Genomic DNA, 13978 nt, shown 5'->3' on the forward strand with positions numbered 1-13978 from the left:
TTCAAGCATAGTTTTGAAAGAATATACTTGAATCAATAAGATAATCTCATAAAGATTTTCTAAATAACCATACTATATATACATATATAAGATTTCAAAGAAGAAAATTAATGCTTACTTCATACACGTACTAAAAAGAAGCCAAACAGAAAATCTAGATTATGGTACTAAGGAAGGAGTTAAGTATATGACTATTTACTGATATTGTAATAATTGCTGCTAAATAATACGGATCTATAACTTATATATATATATATATAAATATACACCCCCTTAAAAAAACACAAATTTCATACAAAGATGGCCCATGGTCCAAGAAATTAATCCATATATTATGTATATGGAAATGAAAAACATTGACAACATCAATTTTATCGCACAACGTGCTGCCTAATTGAACTTCATATCTATAATCAACAAGACAATGCCGATGCCAATGCCACAGCTTTCACATTTAATGACCGCTCCTTCCAGGTCGCTTTTCAAGTTTTTTCCTCAACATTAATGCTTTAAACTTATCCGGATCCCAAAACCAACTCTTTCAAAGATGTTAGAGGCGAATTGTATTCATATGCTACAGTGTCTCTCCACAAAGTCATTCCTGTGAATTCAAGAGGCATATCAGAATATCTATGGCTCATTCAAGATTTATTTTCAATACTATTGCTGGGAGATAGAGAGAACCTATCCATAAGAACAAACCAGCTGTTGCTGCCAAGAAGAATTCCCTGCTGATACAGTTGAAACTGTAAGAGCAAAAAGTATTTCAATTGAGATCAAAGTACCATCCATCAAACATTAGGCACATACTGCCAATGAGAACCATATAAATTGAGAACAGCTTACCAGTACAAGCATACAATATTCCCATATCCGTAAAAGAATGTAGCCCAAGAAGAACCCGTGAACCTGTTATCATAGTTGAGCTATCACTCGGACAAATAGTAATTACCCATCAACACATAAAGCAGGTATCAAAAGCAATTATTTAAAAACCAAACCTGCCTATCAAGGCTCATGAGCAACTAAAGATGATTTTATGTTTATGTTCATCTTCTTGGCAATCTCTTTTTTTATTTATTTATTTATTTATTTTTATTTTTTATAATAATAATGTTGCCCCCATGATAATGCCATCAGTTCATTGTCAAAATTTTCTATCATTTCCTTTTGTTTCTCAGGTAACACAAGTAAAAAGGCCAGAATGCCTCTTTTTTTTCCACGACTTTGGGTGTACCCATCTTACACGATCATAATTGCCCAAGAAATATGCCATTTATATATAAAAGATTCTTCCAATGACAAAAGAACTTATACCTTGAAATAATGAGTAAGGGCTTATCAATTTTCGTACTTGGAATAATGGATTACAAGATCAGGTTCAAAAAAGTATTACCACATGAAGTCACGAATAAAAAGGGCACGTGGGATCATGAGTCCATTTCCAACCATTGCAAGTAACATCGAAGAAGCTGATAAGCCTTTGATGTTGTCAGGACTCAGGAAATTTGTCCACTGTACAGAAATGAACCAATCATGATTAGTTGCAATCAAAATAATTATCCTGTTTGAGATGTCAAAATTCTGCACAATAGGCACGATATGTATATTACCATTTGTGATACTGGCATCCACATGAAGAGAAGTGTAGCTGTCCATCCAGATATTGCTCCAACGAACTTTTTGCCTTTCTCAGATAGTTTCCCTGTTCGTGCCTGCAACTCTTAATATTCAATCTTTAAAACGATGCTGAATATCATTGCATATTTCTCTATTGCAACAAAAAGACAGATTAAATAAGTAAAAGGGAAAAGAGAAAGTGCATTGACTAAAAATCATTAAAATCTGTCAAGATGGAAGTATGGAGTAACTTCTATGTACGTAAAACTTGAAATTCTAAGACCTGTCATCCAAATGTGCAAAATGTCAAATTAACATATATTTTGCTTTCCAGCAATTCAAACCGTAAAAAATCATGACTTTTCTTTTTTAGCGTAATGATATTGTGCTATAGTCCTTTAAGAAAACTTTCGTGATCATTGGAGTTTGATCTCATTACTCAGAGAAAGCAGTTTGGTAGACTCTAGACACCGCAGGCTAACACCATGATAAGTGAGACCACTTTGCCTATAACCTGATAGTGTGTACGCATGTGCACAGATGCATCTATAAGCTGTAACTTGCACCTGATATTTTATTATGATCATCAAGCCATATATGCAAAGACCTTGCTTGCTTTGTGAGGCAAGGTTGCAAATGCACATGTCATAAATTTGTATACAGTTTATCCATAAACTGCTCATCACTGTATTACTTGATTGACAATGCAAGTTCATCATACAACAAAAAATTCTGTCTACTTAGGAGGAAGGAACTCTCTGAAGGTTTTTAATACATCTTTATCCTTCTTTTCCTAAGGTTCATAGAACTATTAATCTCAGAAATGAATGATCTCAATGCACATGGTATGTACAACACAAACATTAGCAGTTAACAAAGTTTTCGAAGGTTGCATTTTAATGCAACGTATGACTAATGGAAGAGTAAACCAGAGAAAGGGTAAAGCTAACCAAAACAACAGCTGCCAAAGCTACAACAAATGCTGAAGCCCCAGGCAAGATACTGGATGGTATATAGGGGACAAAGGTAGACCACATAACCTGCATTTGCATTTGTAGATCAGAGGGTCACATACAAGATGAAGAAATAAAATTAGTTGGCATTTTCAAATCCCCAATTACCAAGATGAATTTGTTAAATATTGGATATTAAAAGATATCGGTGTCTGTGGTTGTTCACGAGGAAAAGTGAGTACCTGGGGAAGGACAGTTAGCCCTCCAACAGTAATAAAATCTTCCCAAAAGCGCCAGATTCCAGCATTAAGCAAACCAAAATAATTCAAGAAATTCAGAACAAGACCAGTTGCCACAACAATGGAGGTGATAACAAATTGAGGCAGAGGCATAGCTTCTGCCATCGCAAGCTGAGTAAAAACCACATATATAGAAACTACTCCCAATGTTTGCACAACAATGGCCTCCTTCTCCCTCTTCTTTGCAAAGTAAGAAAGCAATGAAAGGTTTCCAAGCAAACCAGTAAGCATTCCCTGCATTCATAACCTTTGTCCATTAGGTTCCAAAAATAATTGAATGCCAAAGCCACTGTCCACTGATAAGATCTAGGAAATAAAAATGACCAAAACTTGTTAATTTATCATATTTTCAATTACATAGGATTAGACCATTATGCATCTAGGCAACCAAGCCTAAAAAAAGAGAGGGAAGGGGGGGTAGTGTGTGTGGGGTGGCGGAGGGAAGAAAAAAGTCAACCTTTCAATTTGATTAGATAAAAAAGACATAGAGCCCAAGAAATTCCGAAGTTTGATCTCTGATTTTACACCCATACATTCTAAGCAAGCAGGAATGAAGGCAAATAATACTGGTGCAATGATTTTTACCAGCCAGGGGACAGCCAAAAGAGCAGCTTTATTTCCGGCCAAAAGATTGCGAGCATTGAGGAAGATCTGGGGCAGTTGCAAGAACAGGAAAGGGATATTGGATGCTCCAGAGAACTTTGCCGTTAAGGAATCCCAATGCTGAAAGCTCTCACTGCTTTTGAAATCCACTGATGCCTTTGAAAATTCCACAGAAAAAGTTGATAGATTTTGAGTTTATTGTGGGCTTTAAAAATAAAGCTAAAGAGTAGAAGCGCATAATTTAATTAATTGAACGAAACGAATAACAGTAGATTATTTACCTGGTGAAGCGGGCGGGGGACATCAGAGCCAAGGGAGGCGGGAAGTGGAGAAGAAGAAGAAGAAGAAGAATTAAATGGGTGGTGGAGGAAAGCGAAGCTTCTGAGTTGACAGCAAGAGAGAGACAACTCAGACAAGCTGAAGCTTCTGGGTCTACGTGTAAGACGATGAGAGCATGGATGTCGAAAATGTAAAAAAGGTGGCTTTGCCTCGCTTGTTGTGGTTGAGGTTGAGGTTGAGTTTGTTGTTGTGGTTCTGGTTGTGCAGGAACATCGCATTACCATGGCTGCCATCGCCATTGAAGAAGAAAGAAGAGGAAGAACTCAGCTACTGTTACGGTGGCTTCACTGCGTGTCGTTTACTTTTATTATTATTATTTAATTTGCTGCTTTGGGCAGCTTTTTAGCTTACAAAAGAGGTAGATTGGGCGGTGGTAGATGTGGGAATCTCCATACGACACGTGGAAAGCATCCTTGATATTTACATTTTGCTGCTTTCACACGCCGCCTTTTCCTGCACCTCCATCCTCCATCGAGTACGGATCCGGTGTCTTCGAATTGGAATTGGGATCCTGAAGCTTTGCACTTCTTATTCATCTCCAATCACAGTCAATTTATTTATTTTTATTTCTTTTAAATGTTATATCTTGGGTGTCGACATTTTCGTGGATACCAATCATACCATACTAAATAATTTTTAAATGTGTAGGATTGCAAAACCGATTCTTTATGCTAAAAGATTAACTAAACTAATCGTGCGTATTCTAGACAGTGATGATACATCGAACCATAATTAATGATTGTTCTATTGTTCTAACTGAACAAGTAGCAATTTTTAAGTATGATAAATTAAAACTTTATATATATATATATATATATATATAAAATATTGATATTATATATATATATATGTTTATAAAAAAAATATTAATATTATATATATAATTTTGTTATAATAAATTTTGTTGCAATAACATTAGTAAATTACATGTAATGCTGGTGTACCACAACATCATTGTATAATTACTTCTTATATATATAAATTTTATTTTAATGGGGTTCACTTGAAAAGGTAAATTCTCTATGTATATATATCCAGTATAATTTTGCTATAAACATTTTTATTTCCTTGATATAAAAAATATGTTAGATTAATTACATATAACTCATTGATTATTATGGATTACATGCATATCAAATTATATGTAATCCATAAAATATGTAATCCATTAACCAGGCTATCATGTTAGGGAGTATCTTATGACAATATTTTATATATATATATATATTATGGTTAATCTTCTACCATTTTTAACTTTTAAATTGTTTTAAATATTAAAATTTAAAAATATATTGAAATTTAATTGAATTTATTAAAATACTAATTTTTTTTATTATTTTATTATTATTATTATTATTGTAAGGGATCTATGGAGATTTTTGACCTCAGGTGGGCAGGAAGTTAGGAGCGGAGAGAAGTTGGAAACTCCTCCGAGGAGGTAAGAAGTTATTATAGAGATGTTACGACGCGACACTATAGTAGGTAAGAAGTATCTCTGAAAAAGTAGCCCTATGGCAAGGCATAATCCTGTACGGATAGTTATTTGATTAGGAATTAGTAGAGTCGAAAAGAGTAGGAGACTGAACAGAGTGATGTTATGTGGCCTTGTGCTTGCATGCACATGTATATAGGCCATTCTCCTAAATGTCCATCTAGATCACAGAAAAGGAAGCTAAAAGAGAGTGAAGTGATCTTTGGAGAAGAGGCACGAATGCTATTTTCAAACAGCTAGCTTCCCTTGAGTGTGATAGAGATTAATTCACGTGAGTTTATCTCTTGTTATATAATCTGTTATGAAATTTTGTATTCACTTATATGTTGTAAATAGTTTTTATCATTATTCATTGTATAGTCATCTACACCAACTAGTCATCTACACCAACTCTATGTGTGTATAAATATTAATTTCTTATTCAATAAAATATAACTTTTTTTGATGAGTCAACAATAACTCTTATATGGTATTAGAGCATTAAAAGCTCTAAAAAGAGTCACACCCATCTCTTCTGCTCCTTACTCTTCTATGGCTGATAGTCCAACTTATGACTTTGCCAATCTGGTCTTCATTAACGTTGCTACACAAGCACCAATTTAGCTCACCCCAGTTAATTTTTTCACTTGGAAAGCACAGTGGGATGCTGTCCTTTATGGATACGCACTTACAGGTTATGTTGATGGCTCTTTACCTTATCCTTCCCCATCCTCCAACATGCCATATTTATTTTGAACTCGGCAAGATCAGCTTCTCTTTGGATCTCTCATTGCCTCTTTGTCTCCTGACCTTGCATCAATGGTGGCTTCAACTAAAACATTGCGTGAGTTATGGAGCAACCTATGTCTCACCTATGCCAAGCCATCTCGATCACGCATCATTAGACTTTAAGAAAAGTTTGTTCGACCACAAGGATCACACAATATCACAATTTATATGTTTGAAATCAAAGCAGCAGCAGATGAATTAGCCTTGCTCAATGAACCATTCAAAGATGAAGAGATAACAACAATTTATGTCTTCAATGGTTTAAATCATGATCTAAAACAAATCTCTACTGCCTTGAGATCAAGGGATACATAAATCTCATTTGAAAGATCTCCATGAACGTTTGCTAGAATATGAAGCCTACATTCAAAAGTCAAATATTCACACTCCTGAAGACTCTCCCATGATTGCTCATGTTGCTAATAAAAATAATGGACCTAACACCTTCCCCGCAATTCTCAAAAGAAGTTTGGTATCAAATCTCATTCCATTCGTACTTTTTCCTCTTCTTCTACCTTTGGAGGCTACTGAGGGTGTTGTCAATTGTTTAGTCAACAGGGTCATTCCGCTAGATTTTGGCTACAATTGAAACAACAGTGGACTTATAGTCCTCAGCCCGGTCTTCCACTACCCCTCGAATTAATAAAATGCTGCAAGCCTATTACTCAAGTTAGCAAGATCACTCAATTCCTATCCAGAACCCACCTCAAACATCTTGGCTTCTTGACTCAGGTACCTCTCACCATGTCACCAATGATCTCCATAATCTGAATGCCTATTCTGATTATGATGAAATAGATGCAATTATGGTTGGCAATGGTAATGCTTTAAATATTACTCATATTGGTACAGCTCATATTCCTGATCATAATATATCTTTTCTACTGTCAAATGTTCTCTGTGTGCCACAAATGACTCGGAATCTAGTGTCTGTTTCTAAATTTGGCCATAATAACAATGCCACAATTTAATTCTCACCCACTGGATTTGTTGTGAAGGATATACCAATGGAAATGACTCTGCATCAAGGACCAAATAAAGGAGGTATCTATGAGTAGCCTTCTCTTCCACATTCTAATGTTTCCCAACCGTTTGTCTCTATCTCTAGTGTCAAGACTTCCTACAAGGATTGACATATTTGTTTGGGCCATCCATCAAATAAAGTTTTAAATCATTTAATTTTTTCATTTTCTTTACCTGTCTCATCCTAAATTTTTTTTATTTGTAATCCATGCAAATGTAATAAAGCTCACAAGCTTCATTTTCATATTTCTTCTATGACCAATTCTAAACCTTTACAATTATTATACTATGATGTATGGGGTCTTGCACCTATAACCTTAATTGGTGGATTTAAATATTATGTCATTTTTGTTGATCATTTCACTAAATATATCTATTTTTATCTATTAAAACAAAAATCTGAAGTTGACTCTATCTTTGTAAAATTCAAAACTAATGTGGAAAACTTTTTTGACACAAATATTATATCATTACTCATTGTATAGTCATCACTAAGTATATATCAGTTTTATTACACGAATATGATACCATTTCACTAAGTATATATCAGTTTCTTATTCAATAAAATACAACTTGATTTAATAAGTCAATAACAACTCTTATAGAGGGGAACTTAAATGGATAAAGAACTGCTTCTAGTCACAGTAACTATGACAAACAACACGAATCTATGACCAAAACCATAAAAATTCAACTTTCGACAACAATAGAATTCACTTAGAAGGCTCCAAATCCATGAAATCAACTTTTAACGATGATAAAATACGCTTAGAAGGCCAATGTCTGCAAATCGAACTTCAGTTTCATTAATCAGCATCCACAGTCGTCAAATATGTTTTTCTAATGTATGATTTTTTAATCTAACAACTGTAAATTGATATATATATATATATATATATAGATATATATCCATCTACAGTGTATATATATCAAACAATATATTGTAGATAATATATTGTTTAATATATATCCTCATTTTAATAAAATCATGATATCTTGATTTGGAATGATTATATAAAATAAATATATTTATTAAATATATATAATCCCCTAAACACTTTCAGCATATAAAGAGAAAAGTTCAAGTAATTGCATCCCCGCCAGCTCTACGAGTCTAATAGATGCCGAATCTCATAACTTTCATTGTGAAGGCACGTTCCCTGTATCACGCCTAAACCTCGAATTGGAACTCAGACGTTAACTTAACCATGAAAATAAATTTTTTATCAACCTTCTTTGAGTTTTCTCAGTTCTAACTGGTTATTAATCATCAACATTCAATCAACATTTTATTTTGTTTTCACGAAAAAAGCCAAAGTATATTCATATTAACTATATATTCGAATGTAAAAACATGGGCCTATATACATCCCAAAAGCCATTGCTAAAAGCATTTTGTTCATAACAATAAGGAAGAACATCTTCTATCTCAAAAACGTGTAATATTAATAGTAAAAATTTTGCTCCAACGTATCAGCTTTTAGTAGGTGTTTCTTACTAGTTACATAAAGTTAGGGTTATGGACCCTTGAATATTCCTCTATATTAATTCAGATCAGAGAATAAATGGAAGATACAGTTTCCTTTCTGTATATATACAGTCTCTGTGTTGTAATACACCGTACCAAATTAATGTTTGACAAGCAATGCCTCCATTCTTTTCTTTCTAGCAGTGTGCTTTAGTTTCTCCAGGGCAACAAGTCCAACTTGCCTGACTCTTTCTCTGGACAAACCTATACTGGATAGAACAAAAATATAATGTCAAAGCAAATGAATTGAACAATTAGGAATATAAGAAAGCAATTCATCATGCCTGAAAGAATTAAAAGTCAAGAGAATGCAGTGTTTGTGTAACACAATTTTTAACCATTCAACTAAGACAATACATAATCTTGACTGTTATTTTCCAGAACGATAACGTAGTTACATTCATAAGAAGCATTACATTTTTTTGTACTCACCGCTTGCTAATATCCTCCCAAGTAAGACATTCATTATCCAGACCATAGTAGAGGCGTATGATCTCTCTCTCTCGTTCCCCCAGTGTCGTATCTATGAGCTTGCTCACTTCATCCTGCATGTAAGTTACTGGTGAAAATTTTTCATAAACACACACACACACAGACCAAAGGTAATGTACTTTAATTCTGTTAGTCATCCAAAGCACATAGTCAATTTGATTATTCTTGATCTCATAATCAGCATTTGCTATTTTAAAGAAAGTGGTTTTTGTTTATGGGAAGTAAAAATATGTAGGACAGCCAAACGGAATACATGATAAATTTGATGGATTAGGAGAAACTATGGCTACAGAATTTAAATATTTTTAAAGTTTTCCTTTCTGTAAAGCTTGAGCTGCCATTAATAAACGGACTATTATTCAAACTTTTTCTCTGTTATTTTTCTCACTCTCTTTTATTCATTGGTTACTCTTACCTTCAATGCCCATGCATCTACTCCATGCCACGGTATGTTCTCCAGACGATTATCTGGAATGTACTGAAAATAATTTAAAACGAAAAAGTCAATGGTAGATGCTGGAAAATGCATGCAAGGTGAATAAAACATTTTTCTGTCAAGTATATTTGCAGATGTTGAGGTGCCATAACCAAACATACACTATGATGAGTTTCTCCTGGAAGACCATTCAAAGAGGGGAATGCCTCCCTATCAAGTGAGAATACTTTACTGATTGCCTGCATACATATGGTGATATGATAAGGAAACATGTAGAGAAGAAAAGAAAATTGTAATTGAACAGTAAGCAAATCCTAAGCAATAAGTACCTCCGTAGCATTCCTAACTTTCTTTTTGGACATGTTCAAGCATTCTGCTATCCTCTGAAACAAGTGGAAAACAGTAGACAAGTAAAAAGCAAGTGGTATAATAGTATATTAAAAAAATAATATCTTTAAGTCGTTGAAATTAATATAAAACTTTTTTTATGATTGGTAGGATTGAGAATGTCACTAATACTTTACCAGCAAAAGGATAAAAATTGCAAATGGAACACGGCTTTCGAAAGGTAACAAAAATTCACTTACATCAATTGATGGAGTAATTCCCTTCTCTTCCAGTCTAACTTTTGCATTTTGGATTAAACTTAGCCTCTCATGCAAATGAGTAGGAAGTCTCAGGGTTCTTGAATTTTCAACTAGTGCTCTTGAAACACCCTGACAAGGGATAACACAAGTGTAGCTAGCTTTAGCTTAGCCTCATCAATAAACATACTAATAGCAACATGATTAGTGGAATGACAACATTTACAAGACAAATAGAAATTAAATGCTACCAAATTGACCCAAAAGATTCATCCGAAAAGAAAAGGAAAAAGAAAAAAGTAAATAAAAAAAAAAAAAAAAGAGATGAAGAAAGAGAAAAGAAGAAGAAATTGATAGAAAGAAAGCACTAAGAGACACCATACATATGCATTTCAATAATGGTAGAGCTTCATGGTATCAACGCCTTTTCTGTCATAAGGGCTTTGACACGATACCACTACTTAACATTTTCCACCAATTTATTCTACTCTGTATAGTTTACCTCGGATGATTGAAGCTTTTAGGAAGATTGGTTCACAAAACATTTACATCAGCTAAAATTGATGCTATCCAGGAATAATAAGTAACCAGAGAGCTGGCAATACTTCTCAACTTCTTCAAAGTGAAGGAAAGATGATATCAGACTGACAACAGTGCCAGTGGTAATCAGGAGCAGCAGATTTATTGTCAGCTTCAGAACTGGGTAAATGCATTTAAGGGTCGTAGTTGCCCATGATTAACTATCTTCCCTATTTCTTTATGTTGTACTATACCAAATTATACCATCTACATTACAAGATAGTTGATATAAATTTTTGATTTCGAAGATTAGAACTCTAACAATTATCACTATAAAGCAACTAATAACAGCATCATTTTTAGCATCTGCTGGTAATGATAAGTGCTACTGTGCCACCTTGCAAGTTATTTATCATGTGGAGGAAAATATTAGTCTTACCTGACGTATCCACCAATAAACATAAGTAGAAATTTTGAATCCCTTTGAAGAATCAAATTTCTCAATCCCTCGCAATAGTCCAATTAAACCACCCTACAAAGATATAATGAGATTCTCCTGAGGAATTGACACACTATAACTTTTGGAAATATCTAAATGTATTGCACAGTTCAAGTGAAAAAGCACAAAGGTACCTGAACCAGGTCAGCCATTTCAGCACCCATATTATCATATCTCTGAGCAATGGACATGACTAGACGTACATTACTCATTGCCAACTTCTCTCTCGCCAAAGAAGACTCAATCAATTTGGACTGTAACTCAGAACGAGAAATCCCCAATGAAGCTGCAAGTTGTTCGTCAGAGGGTTCACATCCCAGTCTCTCCTTCAGTCTGCAACAAGTCCATTAGTACAACAGGTTTTCAGTATTTTCCCAAGACACAAATGGATGACTACGAATAAAGTAAAACTATTTTGATGCAATACATTAAATCATGCTCTACAATATATCTGTATTTAAAGTGAACCAAGGCAGAATTAGGAAATTGCAAAATTTAGAAAAACATGGATGACTTTCAAGACAGTTTAATCAAGTAAAAGAAACAGATCTTCTTGTTGTACATATATTGCTAAAGTAATAAACTGGTTCATCAAAAAGTCCTGGCCGGCAGAAAAATGTCCTAACTTATAGCCGTACCTACTGAGGATATTAGTTTAGTCAGGAATATGCTGAAAGCAGTTTCCTGACGAGAAAGACTTATCTGGTTGTTCATGAAAGAAAGAGGTGTCTTTACCTAGATTTTTGCTGCTCTAAGGAAAGACCAATTTTAATTTTCTTAGAGAGACGTACAACCTCAGCGTGGGTGAGTAACTCTTCACTAATTACACCCTTCACATAACCCTTTAAACGATTCTGAAGTAGCTCTGGGCTGATAGTTGCTCCCAAATGCTTAGCGATGGTAGGTTGCACGAAAGAAGTGCTTTTGCCGGAAGTTTTCTTCTTAGCAGTCATCCTCCGCTGCCGAGCAGACACCCCAGAACAAGTGACAGGCGCATTGTTACTGTTTTTTTCCCCCCTTGGTAAATCAGATAACACTTTACTCTCAAAAGAAAGATTCCATTGCTTTTCCAGCATAGACTTCTGCAGCAAAAGAAGTGCCTCCACAGAATATCCAAGATGGGAGGCTTCCTCCTCCAAGTCGTTAGATTCCTGAAACCATGGCTGTGCAGTTGAAGGATCAATTGCAGTATCTACTACATGTTCTTTCAGAACCCTGATTGACTGCCGTTCCTGCTGATTTGAAAATGGAAAACTGGGGGGACTGTAGTTGGAAGATTTCCTTGAAACGATCACATTTTTTACAGAAGCAAATTGGTTGTGATCGTTAACATAGGAGGAGAACTTGTCTGTGATATCAGAATAAAAGGAGGAGGAACTCAACAGCCTCTTCCCAGTACTGACCCCAATAACTGCAGCTGTGGCCATCATATGGCTTCTACTCGCTCATATACAATCACCATAACACGTTCTTAATAAATCTGCCCAACTCAATCTATTTCTAAGTCCCCTCCCCTCCTGAATAAAAAAGACAGACAGTTGATAAAAGCAAAATTGGGAATAAATAAAGGAGACTTTTTTTTTTTTTTTTTAAATGATAAATTAATACAAGAGATACTTAATTGTCCATAAATAATGGTTTAATATGATTATCACACTAAAAATGGGATCGTGCCAAGTGTATTCACAGCAGGTGAAGTTTGTGAACATGGTGAGCTGAGGATAAAAAACAGAGGAAAACATAAACTTTTAAGCAGTATAGCCGGTATACAATCATAATTCAAACATCAGTGGGAATTCAAAGTGTAAAAATGCTTTTGTCTAGATAGCGCCTCTGCTGAGCAGCTCAGTGGCAAACGGAGAGAGAGGGCGAAAGAAACGTATTCAAGATCAGATTTTGTTTTTCTTTTTATCTAAACAAGGAAAACAGCAGAGGAAATGGCGTACCTGAGAGTTATTGCTGTGCCGGTTAGTTAGAGAAGGACAACTAAGAAAAAGAGAATTACGGATTGACGGAGAAACCAAAGCGAACACAATGAATGAATTAAATTAAGCATTAACAGTTGGGATTTTGGATTTTGTAGCCGGAGAGAACCGCTTTCCTTTGTAGTTGTTGTAGGAACATGAAATTTTCACCCTTTTTTTTTTTTTTTCCTATTATTTTCTTTTTATTCTTTTTGTTTTTGACGTATGAATTATCTTGTGTACCGAAAAGGAAAACCAAAATTAAAAAAAGAAAAAAAAAATGTGAGATTACATAAATAAGGGACTATTGCTACAAGATATGGGAAGGAAGGATGCTATTGGCTGGAACAGATCCTGGGTCCTGCTTTGAGTGGTGTGCAGCCTTTCCCGTCTATGCATGCATCCAAAATACTCTCTCTTTGATTTTATTTTATTTTTTTAATTAAAAATAAATAAATAAATATATAAATTTCGAATATCTGGTCATTGTCGAGCCACATAAGACATGGGCATTACCAATATCAATGGAAAAATTAGGAAAAAAAAAAAAAAAAAAAAAACCTATAACAATAGACGAGGAAAACGGTGACACGTGGGAACGGCAAACTTTCCCACGCGTCAAATACTTTTCAGGCCTATCTCCTTTCTTTCTTCTTTTTTTTCAATGAAATGAAAATAAGGGGAAAAAAAAAAAAACAAAAAAAAAGGGCGGGAAAACAAAATCACTAAAAAACATTTTCAGATTTTTTTGCCAAATGCTATCAGAAATGTTTTTACTCTTTTTTGCAATGGTTTTAGAGTTTAAGTAATCACTCTCAAATACACTTTCAATTCAGTCACTATTTCGCTTGTACACTCA

At 34.5% G+C, this 13978-nt stretch overlaps 2 protein-coding genes across 5 annotated transcripts; both read right to left on the reverse strand.

Moving 5' to 3' along the window:
- Window positions 1–231: 231 nt before the first annotated feature.
- On the reverse strand, window positions 232–4348 carry LOC107408835 (maltose excess protein 1-like, chloroplastic). 2 transcript variants are annotated; one of them, XM_016016258.4, is made up of 9 exons: window positions 3757–4348; window positions 3458–3631; window positions 2816–3106; window positions 2571–2660; window positions 1614–1715; window positions 1397–1515; window positions 847–909; window positions 685–728; window positions 232–601 (listed from the first exon to the last, which is right to left on the reverse strand). In XM_016016258.4, exons 1-9 carry the CDS (start codon window positions 4051–4053, stop codon window positions 516–518), a joined length of 1266 nt encoding a protein of 421 aa, XP_015871744.3. In that variant the 5' UTR covers window positions 4054–4348; the 3' UTR covers window positions 232–515. The 2 variants fall into 2 exon arrangements, with proteins under 2 accessions (XP_015871744.3, XP_015871743.3); XM_016016257.4 differs by having other exon boundaries at window positions 685–746; window positions 3757–4345.
- Window positions 4349–8519: 4171 nt separating this feature from the next.
- Window positions 8520–13359, reverse strand: LOC125421364 (RNA polymerase sigma factor sigA). 3 transcript variants are annotated; one of them, XM_060819710.1, is made up of 10 exons: window positions 13102–13359; window positions 11891–12672; window positions 11290–11488; window positions 11096–11188; window positions 10141–10269; window positions 9883–9936; window positions 9715–9792; window positions 9533–9595; window positions 9058–9170; window positions 8520–8829 (listed from the first exon to the last, which is right to left on the reverse strand). In XM_060819710.1, exons 2-10 carry the CDS (start codon window positions 12583–12585, stop codon window positions 8763–8765), a joined length of 1491 nt encoding a protein of 496 aa, XP_060675693.1. In that variant the 5' UTR covers window positions 12586–12672; window positions 13102–13359; the 3' UTR covers window positions 8520–8762. The 3 variants fall into 3 exon arrangements, with proteins under 3 accessions (XP_060675693.1, XP_048326102.2, XP_060675692.1); XM_048470145.2 differs by having other exon boundaries at window positions 8520–8834; window positions 13102–13356; XM_060819709.1 differs by having other exon boundaries at window positions 8520–8834; window positions 13216–13355.
- Window positions 13360–13978: the final 619 nt, after the last annotated feature.

Source organism: Ziziphus jujuba, chromosome 8 (assembly GCF_031755915.1).
Source record: "Ziziphus jujuba cultivar Dongzao chromosome 8, ASM3175591v1".
NCBI classification, from domain to species: Eukaryota; Viridiplantae; Streptophyta; class Magnoliopsida; order Rosales; family Rhamnaceae; genus Ziziphus; species Ziziphus jujuba.